This window comes from Toxoplasma gondii, chromosome IV (assembly GCF_000006565.2).
Source record: "Toxoplasma gondii ME49 chromosome IV, whole genome shotgun sequence".
Classification (NCBI taxonomy): domain Eukaryota; phylum Apicomplexa; class Conoidasida; order Eucoccidiorida; family Sarcocystidae; genus Toxoplasma; species Toxoplasma gondii.
In genome coordinates this window covers 2,629,634-2,650,736 of record NC_031471.1, presented here as the reverse complement: position 1 = coordinate 2,650,736, position 21,103 = coordinate 2,629,634, and the positions used below count along the sequence as shown (strand labels likewise).

The 21,103-nt window shown below is 52.1% G+C and overlaps 3 protein-coding genes across 3 annotated transcripts; all 3 read right to left on the bottom strand.

Moving 5' to 3' along the window:
- Nucleotides 1–3,714: 3,714 nt before the first annotated feature.
- TGME49_237894 (OTU family cysteine protease) lies at nt 3,715–4,407 on the bottom strand (the record flags this gene model as incomplete). Its single annotated transcript, XM_018780511.1, has 1 exon — nt 3,715–4,407. The coding sequence occupies one exon, from the start codon at nt 4,405–4,407 to the stop codon at nt 3,748–3,750; it is 660 nt and encodes a 219-aa protein (XP_018637924.1). The 3' UTR covers nt 3,715–3,747.
- Nucleotides 4,408–4,514: 107 nt separating this feature from the next.
- On the bottom strand, nt 4,515–5,207 carry TGME49_237893 (hypothetical protein; the record flags this gene model as incomplete). The annotated part of the gene is made up of 1 exon (XM_018780510.1): nt 4,515–5,207. The coding sequence occupies one exon, from the start codon at nt 5,205–5,207 to the stop codon at nt 4,515–4,517; it is 693 nt and encodes a 230-aa protein (XP_018637923.1).
- Nucleotides 5,208–6,827: 1,620 nt separating this feature from the next.
- On the bottom strand, nt 6,828–20,887 carry CDPK4 (calcium-dependent protein kinase CDPK4). The gene is made up of 15 exons (XM_018780509.1): nt 19,524–20,887; nt 17,834–18,914; nt 17,223–17,376; nt 16,186–16,506; nt 15,123–15,429; nt 14,496–14,547; nt 13,661–13,790; nt 13,070–13,229; nt 12,165–12,325; nt 11,491–11,582; nt 10,870–10,957; nt 10,179–10,272; nt 8,924–9,062; nt 8,179–8,268; nt 6,828–7,726 (listed from the first exon to the last, which is right to left on the bottom strand). The coding sequence occupies exons 1-15, from the start codon at nt 19,970–19,972 to the stop codon at nt 7,568–7,570; spliced, it is 3,477 nt and encodes a 1,158-aa protein (XP_018637922.1). The 5' UTR covers nt 19,973–20,887; the 3' UTR covers nt 6,828–7,567.
- Nucleotides 20,888–21,103: the final 216 nt, after the last annotated feature.

The following is a 21,103-nucleotide window of genomic DNA, read 5'->3' as shown; positions in this document are numbered from 1 at the left end:
GACGAAGGAAGGAGGAGGCGTAGGAGAGGAATCCAGATGCACTGTGTCTGCAGGGAGGAAGACGAAAGTTGTTTTTTTATTTTTTTTTCTTTTTGTTTTTCTGATTTTTGTTTTTTTTGACTCCGGCCCAGCTGCCTCTGTCGGGATGAGACCTCGGAGCCGAAGTGCGTTTTCTTTTTTTGATTTTTTTTTGTTTTTTCACAGGCGAGCTCGCCTGTGCTTGGAGCCACAGAAGGGACAGAAGTCGAAGGGGACTACAGACGCGATGCCGCTCCTCCAGCCGTCTTGGAGGAGAGATATCAGGACTGTAGATGAAGGCGAGGGTGAGGATGAGGGGGTGGCGTGGTTGGGAAGCGACGAGAGTCGGAGAGGGAGAAGATGTTTCCGGCTTGGCTGCTTTTCCTGGAGGGTGGAAAAGAGACACCGGAATGCGATCTAGACGAGACGACGCTTTCCTCGTGGTGATGGCGGAGAGAATTGAAGAGTGGAGAAGAGGGCGAGGGAGACAGAGTCGGAGGCTTGGACGAAGGGAGGAGGAGGCGTAGGAGAGGAATCCAGATGCACTGTGTCTGCAGGGAGGAAGACGAAAGTTGTTTTTTTATTTTTTTTTCTTTTTGTTTTTCTGATTTTTGTTTTTTTTGACTCCGGCCCAGCTGCCTCTGTCGGGATGAGACCACGGAGCCGAAGTGCGTTTTCTTCTTTGATGTTTTTTTGTTTTTTCACTGGCGAGCTCGCCTGTGCTTGGAGCCACAGAAGGGACAGAAGTCGAAGGGGACTACAGACGCGATGCCGCTCCTCCAGCCGTCTTGGAGGAGAGATATCAGGACTGTAGATGAAGGCGAGGGTGAGGATGAGGGGGTGGCGTGGTTGGGAAGCGACGAGAGTCGGAGAGGGAGAAGATGTTTCCGGCTTGGCTGCTTTTCCTGGAGGGTGGAAAAGAGACACCGGAATGCGATCTAGACGAGACGACGCTTTCCTCGTGGTGATGGCGGAGAGAATTGAAGAGTGGAGAAGAGGGCGAGGGAGACAGAGTCGGAGGCTTGGACGAAGGGAGGAGGAGGCGTAGGAGAGGAATCCAGATGCACTGTGTCTGCAGGGAGGAAGACGAAAGTTGTTTTTTTATTTTTTTTTCTTTTCGTTTTTCTGATTTTTGTTTTTTTTGACTCCGGCCCAGCTGCCTCTGTCGGGATGAGACCGCGGAGCCGAAGTGCGTTTTCTTTTTTTGATTTTTTTTTGTTTTTTCACAGGCGAGCTCGCCTGTGCTTGGAGCCACAGAAGGGACAGAAGTCGAAGGGGACTACAGACGCGATGCCGCTCCTCCAGCCGTCTTGGAGGAGAGATATCAGGACTGTAGATGAAGGCGACGGTGAGGATGAGGGGGTGGCGTGGTTGGGAAGCGACGAGAGTCGGAGAGGGAGAAGATGTTTCCGGCTTGGCTGCTTTTCCTGGAGGGTGGAAAAGAGACACCGGAATGCGATCTAGACGAGACGACGCTTTCCTCGTGGTGATGGCGGAGAGAATTGAAGAGTGGAGAAGAGGGCGAGGGAGACAGAGTCGGAGGCTTGGACGAAGGGAGGAGGAGGCGTAGGAGAGGAATCCAGATGCACTGTGTCTGCAGGGAGGAAGACGAAAGTTGTTTTTTTATTTTTTTTTCTTTTCGTTTTCCTGATTTTGGTTTTTTTTGACTCCGGCCCAGCTGCCTCTGTCGAATTGAGACCACGGAGCCGAGGTGCGTTTTCTTTTTTTGATTTTTTTTTGTTTTTTCACAGGCGAGCTCGCCTGTGCTTGGAGCCACAGAAGGGACAGAAGTCGAAGGGGACTACAGACGCGATGCCGCTCCTCCAGCCGTCTTGGAGGAGAGATATCAGGACTGTAGATGAAGGCGACGGTGAGGATGAGGGGGTGGCGTGGTTGGGAAGCGACGAGAGTCGGAGAGGGAGAAGATGTTTCCGGCTTGGCTGCTTTTCCTGGAGGGTGGAAAAGAGACACCGGAATGCGATCTAGACGAGACGACGCTTTCCTCGTGGTGATGGCGGAGAGAATTGAAGAGTGGAGAAGAGGGCGAGGGAGACAGAGTCGGAGGCTTGGACGAAGGGAGGAGGAGGCGTAGGAGAGGAATCCAGATGCACTGTGTCTGCAGGGAGGAAGACGAAAGTTGTTTTTTTATTTTTTTTCTTTTCGTTTTTCTGATTTTTGTTTTTTTGACTCCGGCCCAGCTGCCTCTGTCGGGATGAGACCGCGGAGCCGAAGTGCGTTTTCTTTTTTTGACTTTTTTTTGTTTTTTCACAGGCGAGCTCGCCTGTGCTTGGAGCCACAGAAGGGACAGAAGTCGAAGGGGACTACAGACGCGATGCCGCTCCTCCAGCCGTCTTGGAGGAGAGATATCAGGACTGTAGATGAAGGCGAGGGTGAGGATGAGGGGGTGGCGTGGTTGGGAAGCGACGAGAGTCGGAGAGGGAGAAGATGTTTCCGGCTTGGCTGCTTTTCCTGGAGGGTGGAAAAGAGACACCGGAATGCGATCTAGACGAGACGACGCTTTCCTCGTGGTGATGGCGGAGAGAATTGAAGAGTGGAGAAGAGGGCGAGGGAGACAGAGTCGGAGGCTTGGACGAAGGGAGGAGGAGGCGTAGGAGAGGAATCCAGATGCACTGTGTCTGCAGGGAGGAAGACGAAAGTTGTTTTTTTATTTTTTTTTCTTTTTGTTTTTCTGATTTTTGTTTTTTTGACTCCGGCCCAGCTGCCTCTGTCGGGATGAGACCGCGGAGCCGAAGTGCGTTTTCTTTTTTTGATTTTTTTTGTTTTTTCACAGGCGAGCTCGCCTGTGCTTGGAGCCACAGAAGGGACAGAAGTCGAAGGGGACTACAGACGCGATGCCGCTCCTCCAGCCGTCTTGGAGGAGAGATATCAGGACTGTAGATGAAGGCGACGGTGAGGATGAGGGGGTGGCGTGGTTGGGAAGCGACGAGAGTCGGAGAGGGAGAAGATGTTTCCGGCTTGGCTGCTTTTCCTGGAGGGTGGAAAAGAGACACCGGAATGCGATCTAGACGAGACGACGCTTTCCTCGTGGTGATGGCGGAGAGAATTGAAGAGTGGAGAAGAGGGCGAGGGAGACAGAGTCGGAGGCTTGGACGAAGGGAGGAGGAGGCGTAGGAGAGGAATCCAGATGCAATGTGTCTGCAGGGAGGAAGACGAAAGTTGTTTTTTTATTTTTTTTTCTTTTTGTTTTTCTGATTTTTGTTTTTTTTGACTCCGGCCCAGCTGCCTCTGTCGGGATGAGACCGCGGAGCCGAAGTGCGTTTTCTTTTTTTGATTTTTTTTTGTTTTTTCACAGGCAAGCTCGCCTGTTGTTGGAGCCACAAAGGTGGTAGAAGTCGATGCCGGAAACGTCGGCGAAGAGGCGCCTCCAGCCGTGATGGAGGTGACAAGTCAAAGGGCATAAGGCGTCGCGGGAGACGGGGTCGGCAGCTGGGTCTGAGGGAGTAGGAGTCGGAGGTGCCTGCAGCTTGGCTCCAGCCGGAAGGTGGAGACAGGGAATCGAAATGCGTCTCACATACATTCACGCCCAGCTTGTAGTTATTCCGGAAAGAAGTCGCAACTTGAAGAGAGGACGAGGAAGACAGTCGGTGGCTTGATTCGACGAAGGAGGCAGTTCTTGACGACGGTACTTGGCTATTTGTCGGACGTGAGAGACGAACAGTCGGGCTTGGATTACGCAGGAGGTTGTTGAGCTAGGGCATGTGACGTTTTTCACCTTGGTTTGACCTTTTCGACCACGTCGTAGTGTTGACGCTGAAGGTCGTAGATCAGGAAAATCGTCGGGATGCATGCCTCAGGAACCACATCGTATGGTATGATAACCTGGACTGCATGCGAACCCATTTTGGTTGCCCGACGCCCGTCGCCTTCTTGTTGCTCAACAACGATCCGGATGTTGTACATCTCCGCCATCACAGCGAGAGTGCACTCGTCACCCCAGATCCTGTATCGTGCGTCTCCAAGCCTGATAACCCAATTAAGTTTGAGCTCGTCTTCTGCCAAGGGATAACCTTTGTAGGTTTTGTACGGAATTCTGACTCTGTATTTCTTGTCGAGTCGAGCCATTCTCCCCTCGTCTTCCTCCAGTGTGTCCGGGTTTATCAGCCAGCTAAGCCGACTAAAGTTGCCCCTCAGATAGTGCGCCACCTCTTGCCGGATTTCCGCATGGGCATCCTCTGTGCCTAGCAACGCGTAGCTGACGGAACGGAATTGACAATTTCCGTCAGGAGCAACCCGGTGCCGCTCCACAACCACCGCGTCGTAGAATGACAGCTCGGGTTGCGGCACCATGGACAGACTCTTCGCTGGCGTTTTAAAGTCATAGGCGAAGCGACGGCACCATTGCGGATGAGGGGCGATAAAGGGCAACATTTCCGGTGGTAGCTTGGCTGAAGGTCGGCTGGAGGACCGCTGCGACAACTTCGACGCTTGAACCGACTGCTCCAAAGGAGGCGCCTGCATGTCTCTGGGCAGTTGACTCAGAGATTGACACACGGGTTGCTCCTTCTCGTGGAGGGCTGCGAATCGACCGAAGATTTTTTCTCATTTCCATCTCCGCAGCAATCTCCCGGTGATCCTCCGGGAGGGGTTGGTGTCCTCGTCGTCATCCCCTCTGCTGGTGAAATCTCCTCAGGAATTTCCCATTCGTCTCCAGAGAAGTCTTCGCCTGTCTGCGTCGACGCGACGAAGTTCGTAGTAGCAAGGTCTCCTTCGAAACTCTGGCCATCTTCGTCAGCTTGAGTCAAGACCTCGCTACTTCTAGGAGATTCGTCCGCGTCTTCTTCCGACCCTGTTTCTGACCACGCGTCTTCTTCGTTGTCTGCTTCGTACGCAGAATCATAGACGATGTCAGCGTCTCGGTCCAGATCCAGTTCCGCGGCGTCGACTCGGCTCCCAAATGACGAAACAATGACTGCATCGTCAGCGCAAGAGTGGGACTCCGGGTCGAACTCCTCGCTCGCCGTACTCGGTGTCCAGCAGATGTCTCCTTGCAGTGTAGCATGGACGCGGTAGTTTACTTTGGTCTCTGACTCCAAGTTTAGTTCCTCTTCGTCGACGCGGCCGACGAAGGAGGGAGCAAGCTCTTGCTTGTCAGAGGCACTCACGTTAGGGGTCGCGAGCACCGGCTGACAACAGCGTATCAGAGCACGCCATCCACTTGAGAGCACCATAGCCGTTTGCTCTAGCGGAGAGAGGGGTAGCGGAAGCCTTTTTGCAGGGCGTAGTAAATCACGGTATTGATGGCCGGAACCCGGCGACGAAGCAAGCTGCTGCCGCGAGACAGAAAAGAGGTTCGAGGGAAGAGTTCCCTCTACGGCAGAAACAGGCATTTTAGAGGGGCTCGAGACAAGGGTCCTGGTCTGAGACCAGGGGGCTTGATGATTCGTTGAATGCATCGTACGATGGTAGAGCCGCAGAAAACAAACAGTATAATTGAATATATTTAGATCTTACAATCGTCTATCGGAACAGTCGACGTAAGCTTAATTGTAAATGGGTGAGAAATGATTGATCATCCATGTTCGCTATGGCGTGTACCTGTTGCCAAATTTAACCCCGAGTTTCGTTTTTCGACTACGAGCAGTGTCGGCGGCAATGCGTGCATGATCAGAGCCGGCCGCCACGATAGCACAATGTCACGCAAACTGAGCAGTCGGAGTAGTAGCGAAGCGTGGACGGATAATTCCACATAGCCAGCAAAGGCAGTTGTAGAAACAAGCACGTTTGGGGCTGTTGAGTTGCTGGCCTCGCAATCGCGACGAGGTGCTTGCCAGACAGAGCCAGCTTCCCGGTAACGAGCAGAGCGTTGGTCCTCCGTTGTCAACAGTGTAAACAATTCTGACGCTTCAGTGAGAAGTTGTGTACATCTCGATGAACCGAATCAAACAATGAATCAGTCTGAACCCGACAGTAGCGAGCGACAACTCGTTCTGACGGTAGGATGAGGCTGCCGCCTTGCCAGTTTTCAGAGTGGGGTAGCGAGGGACGAACTGGGTAACCTGTACGGTATATTGCGGTGTTTTTTTAATGTGGTGGTGCACTTATGAAGAATGACGAATTCTGCTTTGCCAGGTGAAGCGCTTTTTCGTTGCTCCCCTCAGTTGGCCGGTCATGATACGTCGAGGCAGTAGCTGATCGGGGACGACACAAGCGACGCGATTGACAGTTAACGCTTTCTCAGATGCGACCCTTATGCCGTCCTGCTGACACTGACCGGTACAACTAATGGAAAAACGTTGCCTATATCGAGGTTACCACTCTCTGGACTGTCGCCGTTCTCTGGTCTCAAACGCGCCAATACCGGGAGTCATGGATGCCTTTCGTGTTTAGTTGAAGAGTCGTACCTTCCAAAACCTCTGTTGTCACTACTGTTTGTGTTTAAAAAGCTGTAGCCCTATCGTGCTCCATTCGTCTCCCTATTTCTGATTTCGACGGCAGTTTCCTGGGATAGTGATTACCACGCTGCAGTAATTGCCCGGTGCCGCGCATCGGTTTTCTAGCTCGAGACCACCTGCGTCAGATTTGTATGTGGATACAGCTATAAAGCGAGTACCAGCCGTCATCGTCCATCAGTTAGCAAGCCGCCACCTGAATTTGATGCTGGCGCAACAGAAGCTATCCTACATTACGGGTGATTTCATCTTTCACGCGAAGCCTAACAAGTGGCTCACGCCCTTCTGCCGTTATTGCATACGTGATGGAAGGCCGCAAAAAGCTTGCGGGGTGGCCCACCTTAGAAATCTATTGTTTATCGGTGTACGCATATACTCCTTGTTTTCAGTCAGGCTGTTCCCTTACTAACGATATTGTCCGCCATAGCGCTACTTTCGTGGCGCATATCGGTGATGTTCTCTGGGCGCGACAAAGACATCTGGCAAGGTGCAAAACTTTCGTCGAGTGCAGATGCCAGTGAACAAACCGCAGCGTTGTTTGGACAGTGGACCGCACAAAAACTCCCACTATAAGGCTCGTTCGATTGAAGAAGGCATTTGTTCTTGCGGAGACGACGTGAACTGAGACAATCACCAGGAACGCACTGGAACTCCATTGCATACTACATGGATCAGCACAGAAATTCTAAACGGGGAGCCGCGGCACCTGCCCTTTTCGACATGGTGGCATCAGCTGCATCGGGAGAACTTTCCCTATTTGTTTTTCCGACGTTCCCCTCTCTCGCTCCATATCTACTTTCTCCTCTGAAAACCTGCTTCTCAGCTCTCTGCGTGATGACCGTGTCTGTTTCCCGGGATCCCGTCTACTGAACGAAGCATAGTGGGCAATCGCCTTTTGAGTTCACTCCAAAACGTTTGTGAAGAAATCTGAATCTGTTTCCTGGGTAGCAACCCAGAATCGTCCCCTGGTCGGTTCTGTGTGTCTGCGCTCCTACGCCCCCACGTTCTGTGGTAGGACAGTTGAAAGCGAGTCTGTCACAAACGAGTCGCTCTGTTTTCTTGCCTCGTCACTTTCTCTAGCATTGTTGCAAGCGTCTGGCACCGCCATAAACTTCCCAGATGGTGTAGCCGCGATGTCGCTATTTAGGCATCGTGCTAGCGTCCCGGGAACTATTTGGAGGGGTGCACGCGTGCTCTACGCCCAGCCCGTGTAAGTCCGCAGACGACGAAGAGGAAGAATCTGTGAAGCGCTTCGCGAGGACAGCGTCCGCCAGCTCACTCATGTTGCGACTCACTTGCTGTGCAAAAATAGGACACAAACACAAAGAAATGATGTCCACCGCAAGTGCTGCGTAGCCTGGAAGGGACACGTAAAACCGATCATGGAAAATAAAAGAGCCTTGTCACTGACTGCATTTACGAAACGTGATACGCGCAACTAGCCAACACGATACGGCTGCTTGGGAACAGTGCCTTTAAATGAGGTAAAGAAAGTAAGCAGAACACGGCCCATCACACAGAGATATCAATTCCAGTGCACCACGGAAGAGAAAAATTTTCCCAAGTCTTTGGAAATCAGCGTGCTGCACGTGACAAAGGGAATGGATACACGTGTGAAGTACGGAGGCAAGTGAAGAGTCAAAGTCATGTGTGTTTTGCCGCCGGTAAACGTCGAGGCGAGGATTCTTGACTTGCATATAATCGCGTGCGTCAAAGATGCACCGCAACTACTATAGGATAGAGTTCTTACAGCTGTTAGCGCGGCGCCTTGAGCAACAAGGTCCATCGAGTTCCCACTCTCAAGGACACCTGATTCATCTCCAGTGAGAGCCAGCATGAACTGCATACATTAGTGAAGAAGAAAAAGACGGGATGCGAGTGGTCACAAACAGGCGGACTTAGAGAAGCGAACACATGAGGCCCGGTGTCTCTCGCAAAAGAAGAGAAAAGAGCGGGACTAACGGAAGATTACAGACCGCGACAGAGACTGTGTTTCTTGAATGCGGATGCGTTCCAGGCCATTTCTCGCAAGTCAGGCACACGAAAAAGCTGTGGTGTCGCCCAAGAACTTGATGAGTGCTGAGTGATTGTGCGAATAGTTTATCAAAGCACTCCCAATTGGGGAGTGTAGCATTTCCTGTGCTCATTGAAAACACCACAGCGATCTACTTATCTCAAACGTTAACGGCATTTTCTAGTTCGTGAATCGAATCCATGAAACCAGCGGCCATCGAAAGGGCACAGACACGCGCAACTAGCTGCCAACGCCTCTCACGAGGCCTCAGAGGCGGGGCAATAGGTAGACCCGCCTCCAGCAGTCCCCCAGAAAGAACTGCTGGAAATGTGTATTATGAACAGCAAAGTAAGACTTTCTTTTGTTCCTTCTTTGTTTCCTCTTGGTCTTCTCGTTTTTCTGCGTTTCGCTCTTTCGTCTCAGTCTCTCGCTCCTCATTTCATGGAGAAGGTTCAATTCGTAGGACGGAGTTTGAACGTACCTCGTCGAACTCTATGACGCCGTTCTGTTTTCGGTCGCACTGCCGCAGAATCTCTTCAACAGACAAACTGTCGTAACTATCTCCCAGCACGTAACGCAGGTTCTCCAAGCTGATGTGGCCGCTGTTATCTACATCGAATCTAACATTCCACACAGATCCCAAATTGAGACAGTCGGGGATGATAAGGAATGAGACACATGTCTTCATGTGAGGAACGTGCGAGAAGGCCTCAACAAAAATATGACAGAAGGGTGCAAGTAAACATAACCACAAGACACGAGACCGGGGGTGGCAGAGGGATAACGGTCGCGATGGAAACGGTAGCGAGTTGAACTGTGGCTGCATATCTACGCCCAAGGCAGAGCACCGGACTTTTGGGTACCCAGGGAGCTGTTTCTGTGGATAAGGGAATTATAGCATAAGGTGCCACGCAGGCAATACCTGTCGGATAGAAACTGAAGCTCGACTCGCTGTCACACGCTACAGGATGCGACTCAGCTACACAGAGAGACGGTGGCATTTTAAAATTTCGACACATCGACTGTCTCCAAGACTAGTAAGACAGCTATGGGGGCGAAGATGGGTTTCCACCTTTTTGAATCGGGGTCGTACTTTAATCTGCTTAACCAAATTCTTTGTGACTGCTATACACCGCGACTCTCTGGACTCACACCGGATACTTCGTGGTTTTTCTCTGTTGAGCACATGCAAACTAGTCGTCAACACACCGCGCTTGACTTAACAGAGACAGCACGATTTTAGATCGGTTGCCTAGTCCGGATAAACTACAGTTCTGCTTAAACTGGGGACGCGAGTAGGTACAAACGGTACACAGACGAATCATGTGCATCTGTGCATCGGATACGCGGTTCTATTTCTCAGATACACTGTAAAAGAACGTGTCAACTTAAATTGAGGAGTCACGGAAGTACACGAAAAGATGAAGTATGTGCACCTGTGCATCTAAGTTAAAAAACGGAGTCGGTCGACGTGTCTGGATAGATGCCACTTGTAAGAAGCCACTGCACAAGCACTGCTCATTTGTATATCCTTGATTGATACCACGATCGACAGATGTCGATTAAGCGCACACAAGTCGCAAGGGAACGCTTTGCTTGCTGGCGACATCGTCTGCTAGCGAGGAACAGTGAGACAAGAGGAAGCGACGCCTTCATAACACTTTGAAGAACTGAAAAATGTGTAAATGTTTTTCGCTATAAAACTGCGAGAAATCGCGAGAGGCACAGATGCTAACCGTTCAAAGGCCTCTCGAATGAGCTGCTGATTGAGCGCGATGCGTGTCTGCAGGGTCGCAGCTAAGAACTCGCTGTAGTTGATCTCCTCCGCTCCTGAAAGAAGAAGAGCCAAGACAAGAATCCCATCGACGCCTCCGCAAATGCCGACACCGATGCGAGAGAACTTTGATCAGGGGAACCCAGGCCTTCTGGATCGAAACCAGCAGTCCAACGTGTGGTATATACTCCGCAGAAAAGCTTCTAAATGACCCTGTCTCAGTTATTAGTGTCCCAGACAGCATTTGGGCGCACTCTGGCAGACAGAAGAAAAAGCGACGCGCTAGACACTTGCCTACAGCTCTCGACAGTGAACCAAGACGACGGACGGAGGCACCCCAGTTCTGCTGGACTTGCGCCACAAAGGAATGGGGAGATCGAAGAAAGCGCAGCCGATAGGAGACGTCAGGGGTACAGAGCAGAAGAAAAACGAAGTGAAAAGGAAGAAAGGACAGAAAAGGAAATCCAGAAAGTGAAGAGGAGGTAAAAGACTGAAAGGAACCAGGGAAAGGTGGATAAGAAAGACGAGACTCCAGGGAAATCGGACTGCGCACATGAAAGAGGCAACATGTTCCTGACGTACGCAACCCAAGGGACAGAGAGAGAAAGAAGACGAAGAATTGTTTTCCATATTAAATTTATTTGCTTCATTACTTGTCTGATCGATGCGCTGGAAAATGCGAAGCGCTTCATCTCGGGGAACGTCCAGAAAGGTGACGAGAACTGCTACCATTCGATCCATCTGAAAGACACCGGGAAAAGAAACAAAACAGTTCGTTTGAATTCGATCAAACAACGACCGTGCATGGAGAAGCTTGATGGAACAAAGATGATTCAACTGCTTGTCAGGTCTCCATCTCAGGAGGTCAGACAGGCAGTCCAGTGCACCCGCAGGTACGAGAGTCCTCAATACGGTTTCTGCTTGCGAGTCCAAGAAACGAGAAAGACACGGAGCAGGCTAAAGGAACGGCACCTAACGTTTCAGATACAGCACAGAAAGCATATATATATATATATATCAGCAGTCTGGCGTTTATCTGGCCGGTGCGAAGGAAAACAACAGAGAGGGGTACTCCTCTAGACACCACGCGCCTGCCAGGACTCGGAGAGCATCCTCCTGGCGAGAAGCAAGCGAGACAGCAGGAGCATAGCAACACCGTGGCTTTCAGTGCGGCACCCTCCCGCCGAGCGTTTGCCTTTACAGCATACACGGATGGAGCCTGCGACGCGCAGGAAGAGAGGAGAAAAAATAACAGACTGCCGCATTTCTCGCACCTTGATGCAGCCGCTGTTGTCGATGTCGATTTTCCTGAAGAGCCGCTCCAAGTCGTCGAGTTGCTGGGCATTCATTGACATCGCAATGAGAGCTGACAGAGACAGACCGTGCGCAGAAAAAACAACGCAGCCCTGATTGGAGGATGACACAGTGGGACGACGGGTGATGATCTCTCCCCGGGAACCATCAGTAACTACATGCATTGAAACAGAGACTTCCCGTCGTTGGACAGTTCACAAAAAACGCCCCAGAAGTTTCCTACGAAGAAACGTATCCCGGAACTCAAGCCTCGACAATCCCACTCAACTCGCGAAAGGAGTTACACACACCTTCCTTCGCATGCGCCTATATCAACATACATACGTATGTCTACGTTCTGCGACAAGTGTGTTACGCAAATACATATATATATATATACATGCATACTGATGTACAATTATATATACAACCTGTGACAGTTACATGCCTTCTGCGTTTGCAATATGTCTTTTGTCACAGGTACACGTTTTCGAAGAGGGTTGAATCTGCATAGATGTATTCTGTCTGTACAGTAGGTAGACGTTGCAACTATTTGAACTCAGCTGTGTGATGTGCGCCAGGAACGCGCGTGCGAACGCGCGTGCATGCAGTAAATAAAAAGCAAGTCAAGGGAGACGTGCAGGGTCGAACTCACCGAGAGAAGCGCGTTTGATGGCCGAGCAAGCCGCGAAGCGCTGCATGCTCTTCAGCACGCTCACGTCTATTTCGGTGTCGGCGAGGGCCTCCTTCTCTGCGGCGACAAGCCACGGATGTTTCAGAGCTTCCTCAGCTGACGGGCGTTCTTCTGGATTTCTCCTGGACACAGGAAATGAAAAACCAAGACTAGGTGAGAACGGTCCCGGCAATCCGGGCACTCCCACAGAAAAGCGACTGCTCCCTGGCGCTTGGCGACGACTCCGCGTGTCAGCCGCCACATGGACTCCGTATTGAAGAGAACGCAAAAAACGTCTCCAAGACAACTCATTCACATCTGAGGAAAAACAACTGCGGGTTGCCCACAGACGGGACCGGCCCACCATTTGGATACAGACTGGACAGCTATCGACTTCTCTTTGACAGTCTTCTGCCTGGTATGCATCTGCACGGAATACTTACGCCCGTCTATCTCTACTAACGGTACTGGTTCGGGCATCAGCTAGTTACACTTGCTGGTAATGCCCGGGACGCAACCCAGGTGGAAACACTTGGACGTCGTAGGGCAGTGGAATCCAGCATCGTTAGCGGACTTGAACAGCGCGAACAGGATACCGGTTAATTGACAAGCACAAGCGCAACCATACAAACTGTCACGACACTTATACCGTGAGGGGAGAAAACACAAGTGAGAAAGCGGTACGGCCCTTACCAGGAATACATCAACACATACACAAAGGCTCGAGACGAGACCCCTCAACGATTTTATGCACGCATATACATATATAAGTACACGGACGTCTCTATATCTATGTATACATGTGTATCTATGATTTTCAGACATATCTGTATATATATATATATATTTAATTATGGTTTTGCATAGAACTGTGGAGAAGACGTTACCTGAGAAGAGAGGCAATAAAATGCTTGGCTTGCTCGGAGATGCCACGCCAGCGAGGTCCGTCCATGTTGTACTTGCATCTGCGAATTTTGATGAGGATTTCTTGGTCTCCATGGCCGGTAAACGGAGGGCTGCCGCTTAGCAGCATGTAGACGATGACGCCTGAAAGTGAAAACGTTGACATCGACCCGAGAGTCCCTCTCTATCCTGACCTCTCTCCATTGGGTACGGAGGGACACACACGCGGAGACTTGTGTACATCCACGCTGAACCCCGGATCTGTCAAAACGCGTCCACGTCCACTTTCACATCCGTCCTCTCGGCTCTATCCACGAGAAAACAGCAAGACACACACACACAATCGAAACATGGGCATCTACACATCCGTCGATGTGCACGAACCTGAATCTAGCTCTCAATACAGACACTGAAAGACACACGTCACCACCGACATGCATGCACCTGCCACCATAACCCCCTGAATCTTAACCGTGTAAATCTCTCGATTTCCCTCAATACGCACGTACGTATGAATCTCTACACATTTTTATTTGTGCATCTCTGTATCTCTGTGAAGACGCACGTGCGCTCACCGATACTCCAGAGGTCACATTTTTCGTTGTATTTTCCGTCCATGACTTCGGGCGCGACGTAGTAGACGGTGCCGTGCATGGCAGTCATCCTGACTCCGGGGTGGAAAATGCGACTAAAACCAAAGTCAATCTGAAGAACAAACAATGCACGAAAAATCAAGTAAAAACAACACCAGCTGGAGGAATCTGAGCGACCAGACTGGGCAAGACGACGACACGTGGGAGTGAAGGACAGTGCGTCGAGGTACCGTCAGAAAGCTGAAATTCCTTTCTTCGATTTTATGAAATCAACAAATACATACATATGTGTATATATATACATATATAAAGAGAAAGGCAGTAGAACTAGTTGTGCGATTCACGAAGACGTGCAATTGAACTTACACTCGCAGGAATCAATTTTGAAATACAGAGAAACTTATGGGTTACGACGGAAGCGCAGAGGCAGGAAAACGACGAGGAGACGATACGGTGGAGGAAGCAAGTAAACCAATCAGAAAACAGCTTGCCACGCATGGAAGAAAAAAGGGACAAACGGAGGATTAGGTAAGTAGCAGAAGGCGCTGGAACGACGGCGAGACGTTCACTCGGGGAAGAACCTATAGGGCTAGTCGCCACACGAAGAAGAATCACAAATCCATACGAACGGTAGTTCTATGGAGATCCGTCTGTTGTTCTTCTCGTTTTCTTGAGCAGGGAACGAAGGAACGCGTGGACCGAGTTGCTACCAGGAAACAATCTCCTTTGGAGGGAGGTCCTTGCATGTTCACACAAGGAAGCAGCAGGAACGTTCGATAAACATTGGCTGCGGATGGACACAGAAGCAGAAGCTCACCAGCTTCAAGGGTGCGTCGTCGCTGTCATCTCGAAAGACCCAGTTCTCGAGTCTGTCGAGAAACGCAAAATAAGGCCCAAAAAGTCTGCCAAGCGTTGAAAGAAGCTCGCGAAAAACGAGAAAAAGATACGAGGTCGCCGCTTCCACGGACTCAGCGAGATGCAGAAGAAGAACAGAGAAAGTAGAAGAAGATCAGGGAGAGTCGAACAAGAAGACAGAGACAGCAGAACACGAGCTCGACAGAAATGGGAAGTGTTTTCAGACAAAGAGAGGGCCTGCCAATAGGGCTCCAACACGGTCGCCCTATCATTCTTCCGGGATTCTTTATTCTCAGTCGATAACACACGAGCTTATGCATGCACATCCACTTCCACACAAGTCTGCATATGTCTATACATCTACGCATATATATATATATATATATGTACATGTATACGCCAAGGATGATGCCACAGATATACAAACAAATCCTTACACACACAAGCCTTATGTGCACATATAAATTTTAACAGCTATGAATACAGCAAAACACATAGATAGATACACGAACATATATATATATATATATATATATATTTATATATATGCATACATCCATGTCTTTACTTGCAGTTTGAAGTCGCGTACTTGAGGTCCCTGTGGCAAATGTGTCTTTGGTGGCAGTAGTTGATAGCGGAGAGCATTTGTCGCGTGACGCGGCCTGCATCTTTTTCGCTGTATCTCTTTTTTCTCGCCAGGCGATCGTAAAGTTCTTTGCCGGTGCACAGTTCCATCACCAAGTGAATTCGTTTGTGCCCTTTCTCGTCGGAAGAAATCGACGTCCGAGACATGCAGCTTCCACGCCTTTCTTTCCTTTCTTCCCTGTCGTCTTGCTCTTCGCTTTTCAGGTCTTCTGCTCGCAGGGGCGTCCCCTCTGAAGAGACTGGAGTTCGCACTGAAGGGGCAGCCGCGCACGCACACGGGGAAGACGAAAAGTGAAATCAGAGAAGAGCGAGGTTCGTGGAAGGAAACGCCACAGAACTCGGTGCGCGAAAGACGTGGGCAGGAGTGCGGAGGCAGCGCGAGTCGCTGGGTGTAGCTCGGAAGAGAAACACGGAGGCGTCAGGAAACAACTCGCGCCAAAAGAGTAGGCGTCGAGAGCTGAAACCGGAAAACACGGAAACTGTGAAGAAGTGAATCAGCAGAGAGTCGAAAAGAAGTCGAACAGACACGCAAAACACGGGAAAGGCAGTCAGGACAGAGCAGCGCTTCGAAAGCCGGCCGAGGCAGGGTACCTAAATGGTGCCCAGAGTGATATGCGACCGCGAGGTCGAGACAACGCCAGAAGAAATCAGACACGACCGAGCAGACGATACTCTCAGGAGACGAGGAAGAAGGAGAAAACAACGTCTCAACCTTGCCACCGTGCACCGCTGGATCTGTTCCCCTCGTTTCCCTATCAGGAAACACTGCGTGACGGAAACGAAGACCGTTCTCTGCTCTCCCGCCGCCTGCGTCTGCGGCCTCGTCTCTCGAACGAGCTACAATTTAAAGAGCGAAACGCTCGCAGCTAGCCCCTGCTTTGGAGGCGTCACCTTGTCAGCAGATCCTGTGGAACCAACGAGTGGTGAAACCCAGGAGTTTCCGACACGAGCAACGGTTCTTTACAGAGAAGACGCTCTGGCTGAAACACGGTTTCTCAACTGCTTACCGTCCCCAGTTTTCCCGACCGCATGCACGGGACTCGAACCCACAAGACTGCGGGAGTCGCCCCTCGCTTCTGCGCTCTCGGCTCTCTCTCTGTTGCCTGCAAGTCGGGGAGACTCTGCGGCAGGCTTCCTCTCCTCGCCGTCGTCCACGAAAACTTCGAGGAGTTTGCAGATGTTCGGGTGGTCTACCTGGAGATAAATCGCAACTTCGTTGTACAGCATCAACGTCCTCTTGGGAGCCATGGCAGACAGACAGAGCGTCTTGATGGCCACCTGTCGCCTGCTTTGCCGGTGGTGCCCGATCCGCACGGCGCCGCTGATCCCTGAGGAGACAAAAGGAGAAGAACAGGGGAGAAGAATCCACGCTGAAGGGACTGCACCAGCGGAGGCCCCGCAACGAGCAACAGCCCGCGACTGCCCCTTTCGTCGCATAGATCGAGACGGAAGGGTGTTTGTGTCGAAAAAAACAAAGAACTTTCCTGAGCACCTCCCCTTCATGCCCCCTCCCGGCAAGAGGCAACCAAAAAAACGGCGAAACAGCGAGACATACACCGCATTACACACACACGCACACAAGGATACATACTTCTACATCTTTCCACACCCACACATGTGTTTGTATGTGTACATATACATGTGCATTGAAAGTGGCGCACGCGAGCAAGAACACAGCGTCGCAGCAACTCGCGGCGGAAGAGCTTCCTTGACATCTACAGTTCCTGTCGAGTCGCTGGAGGAAGAATCGATCCTGTTTATCCTTAGGAAAATGTGAACGCCTTCAGGGTGCAACCGTCGGACCCCAAGCGACAGAGAAGCCACAGCACAAATGAAGTGAAATACACGCCTAAAGCACGTAACTGCCTATACAACTATATATATATATATATATATATAGATAGATAGATACATACGTGCATATGTATATTTGTATATGCATGTGCACATATCTTTATACTTCCACAGATACATATATATATATATATATATAAATATATATGATACGAAATTGGACAATACGCGTTGAATGGTGTGCAGTTACCTGTTCCCAGAACGTGGTTGCTGACGTCGTAGACTTGTTCGAGCTTTACTTTTGTCTTGATGCGACTTGTGAAGAGAGGCGTGTGGGTGAGAGAGTTGAAGAACGAGAGCGGATCCGCCATCACGAATTCCGGAGGCACGCTGAGGTCTGAACTCTGTGAACAAAAGAGTGCATGGGAAGCGGTTATGCAGGGACCACACCATCCTCCACTGCCCCACACAACTACGTACATGTGCGTGAGGGGAAAAAGTTACTATCCTGGGCCCTCCCGTCCCGAGGCAAATAGACTGTTCGGGCGTATCGTGTACAGATTGTCTAATCAACATGACTGAGATGCTACAGATCTGCAGTGCAGCATCCGCAAAGAAAGTCTGGGCTGAGTTGAGGCGCAAGGAAACTTTCTCGCCCTCCGCTGATATTCAGCAGTGCTCGGATGACACACACCCTAGACACTTTGGTCTTCAACAGTCTACAGTAGCGTTCTGCCACGTCGCCTAGGCCCTAACCGCAATCTGACGATGTCTGTTCTCGTGCGTCCTGCAGCAAAAACGCCCCGTTTGTGTGTGTCTCACTACGTTTGCGTCGGCTCCCGCCGAGCGTCCCACGCTTACAGAAACGTCTTCTTCGGGTCCCCTCCGAGAACGGTGGTCTGCACGCGGTCTCCCCCGGGGCTCCGTGGCGCGGTGGGTGCCTTTGGAGTCCGACTGCGCCGCCGCCTGAGGCCCCTGAGGCCCCGGCCACCCACATGCACAGCAGGGCCTCGCGCCTTCGCTTCCAGGGGAGCGCGCGTGCCGGCCTTTTCTCGGCGAGGCGTCCGGAGCGCCGTTGACAACTGGAGTCGCGTGTCCCTGCTTTTCGTGCGTCTTTGGATCTACACTGCTGCGATGGTTTGGAGGCCGCGCGAGCTTGCCCTTGGCGGGCTGTCTCCCTCCGGGCGCGTCTCGAATCGCGAAGGTCCCCCCGCCGAAGGCGAAGGGGGCCTCGCCACCGGGCCGCAGGGCCGAGTCTTGTGCACACCTTGTCCCCGCGGGGCGCACGCGGTCGAAGTACGGGCGATGTCGCTTCGGCGAGAGGAGCCGGTGGCCAAGGCCCTGGCCCTCTGCATGCGCCGGCGCGTGACTCGCGCGCTCTGCGGGCGACATCGGCGGCGCGACCCGTTCGGCCGCGACTGGCTCGCGCGGCGTCGCCTGAGTGAGCTCGCGACCGTGTTGGGCTCCAATATGGGCGAAGGGACTGTCGGGCGCCGGAAAATCTCGGCCGCACCGCGGACAGCGCGCGTGGGGCGAGGCGACAGGAGGGGATGCCTCGCCCCGCGTCGGCCCCACGGAGAAGGAACTGCTCTTCGAGGCCCCGTCCGCGACCGGAGCAGCACGCGCGTCGGGCTCCGAGCACCCGCCCCCCCTGGTTCGCGTTTTCTTTCGACGAAAGCGGTACCGAAACAGCTGATTCTGGGAGACCGGCGCCAAGCCGTTTTTGCTGGCTCGGCGCCGGGTGGTCACGCGGCCCTTCCGCTCCTTGTCTTTCTTCCTCCGAGCAGGTGAAGGAAACGCAGGACGCAACCAACGCGAAGCGCCTGAGAACGGCGAGCCTTGGTCCGCACGCGAGGGACTCTGCGCCTCAGCCTCAGCGCCCGAGGGAGTCAACAGCGCTTGACAGGGAGAAGGCAGCGCGACGCGAGCGCCGTGAGACACTCTGAACAAAAGAGAAAGCGCACCGAACGAGAGGGAGAGAGGAATGCAAACTGAGGGATGGACCGACGAGAGAAGCGAGATAATGAAGACGAGAGGAAAGGAACAGGAGGAGTGATGTCGCGAGAAGTATAGACGGGACATGCGAGAGGGGAGGACCAAATGCAAAGGAGAAAGAGGGGATGCAGACTCCAGCCCTGGACTTCTGACGAGAAAAAAGGCTCGCTGTGAGGTTCGTCTTCGCTCTCACACCTGCCTCCTTCATTCCGCCCCCAGAACACACCTCCCTCTGGACTACCTGTGCGATGCTCCAGATCTTCTGTCCTCCTCTATCGCATGTCTTGCCTCTAACGACCCTTCTGTCCCTTTTCCAAATCTCATCACTTTCTTCTCACGTTTCTCCTCCGCTTCCTTTCCCACCCTGTTCACCTCTGCCACCGTTTTTCGGTAGCGCTTGGTCCATCTCCCCCTTCGCTCTCGTGTGTTTCTTTGACACTCCAACTTGACTTCTTCTCGCTGCCTCTCTCTCATATCTGTCTTCTCTTCTCACCCTGCCCTCCCATCCATTCACTGGTTTCTCCTGCCTCTTCTTTCTCTCTTGGACTGCGCTTACCTCGCTGCTGTCAGAGCTTGTTCTCCATTGTCTTCTTGCCTTTTCTCTGCGACTGCTTCTGCTTGGGAAACGTCGGCGTCTTCTCCCTTTCTACTTGCGCCCGTGTCTCCTGTGGTCCGCCCCGGCGTGGTGTCTCCTCCAGGCTCAAGCGGCGAGGCCTGTGGCTCCGCATTCTCTCTGGGGAAGCCAGCAGAAACCGCCGAGGTATTCTGAGGACTGGCCGAAAGCCGTTCCTCGCTGCCAAGGAGTGAGTCTTCTCTTGCACTTCCCCCCGAATCCTTTTCTGCGTTCGGCAGCGGAAGCTCCCTCGAGGACGAAACAGTCTGGGGAGCGGCGGTGGGCCTCAGCTGAAAAGGAGAGACCTTCGCGGACTTCGTTTTCAAGTGAGAAAGCGGGAGGTTCGTCGGACGAGAGGCCCCCGCGAGGCCTCTCGAGTGTGTGCACCCCATCCACCCGCTGACGAGGGGAGACGAGGACGCGAGCTTTCTTATCTGTCGACTTTGGCATACATAGTAGCTTCCAGGAGATGCGTCTACCCCAAACAAAGCATGCGGAGAAACAGTGTTTTCTAACGTGGACGGGAACGCCCCAGCTCCAGCTCTTCAGTCTGGTGGGTGCTGCGTCCTCAGACTCCGTTGCACAGGGTTGACGACCCTCACACAGAGAAACCGACAGGGAAGCAGAAGAAGGAAAACTTTCCTCCACAAAAGTGTCGTTTTTCAGGCGTTGACAGTGCGCTGAGAGGCAGAAAGCGCCACCGCGGAAGCGGAAGAGACGAGGACAAAGAGAAAGAGGGAGAAGACGACGAGGAGATGGAGAGAAAGGAAGACCAGGAGGGCTTTCGACAGACGCTTGTGGTCAACGAAAAAACTAGTTTCTGTGAAACAAAGGTCCACCTCCCGAAGAGACAAAGGTGAAGAAGCAGGAAACGGGAGATTCAGAGTCTCGATCAGAAGTCAGGGCACTGCACGCGCGCAGGCGAGAACGGAGAAGACGATCCGGATAGCCTTTAGAGAAAGGGAGGAAGCCAGAGGGAATGAAGACAGTTTCTATAAGAGGCTATATTGGAGAGCTCCTGAAGAGTAAGGCGAATGTGTTCCGGCGAGGACGAGGCGGGAGACGGAGTTCAGAGATCGAAAGGAGCGAAAACACGATGGAGAGAAGTTGGGAAGCATGCAAGTGAAACTGCCTCCCCTCGAAAGAGGCAGGAGACACGGGAAGAAGCTTGTGGAGACAGGAGGAACCTCCAGATTGAGTGCGGAGACAGAAACGGGACGCTCCACACAGCGGGAGTTGCGGCCAAGAGGTTGCAGTTGAGAGGGAAGTGTATAGGTTTCGTTGCCATGAAAGGCGCAGAATTCAACGGAAACAAATGCGCAAAAGTCGGGTGGGCACAAAGGTGAGAAAAGCAGGAAATCGAACTGGAGAAAAAGCCACGCGCACTTTTCTCGCTCTGTTGCCGGTGTCTAGTCGCGCACGCGTAGAGCCCATCTATCGTCTGGGGCTCGAGGCGAGAGAGTCGAAAATCACACTTTTGAAATCGAAAACAGAGGAACTGTCGCCGTCAACTCGAGAACGGA

Coding starts and splice junctions, on each gene's coding strand:
- CDPK4 (XM_018780509.1), bottom strand. CDS start 19,972: ATGGGGTGCACACACTCGAGAGGCCTCGCGGGGGCCTCTCGTCCGACG. Junction 17,377..17,833: donor GACCCGAAGAAGACGTTTCT/GTAAGCGTGGGA, acceptor TTTTGTTCACAG/AGTTCAGACCTCAGCGTGCC. Junction 10,273..10,869: donor CCAGCGCATCGATCAGACAA/GTAATGAAGCAA, acceptor TTCTTCTTTCAG/GAGCGGAGGAGATCAACTAC.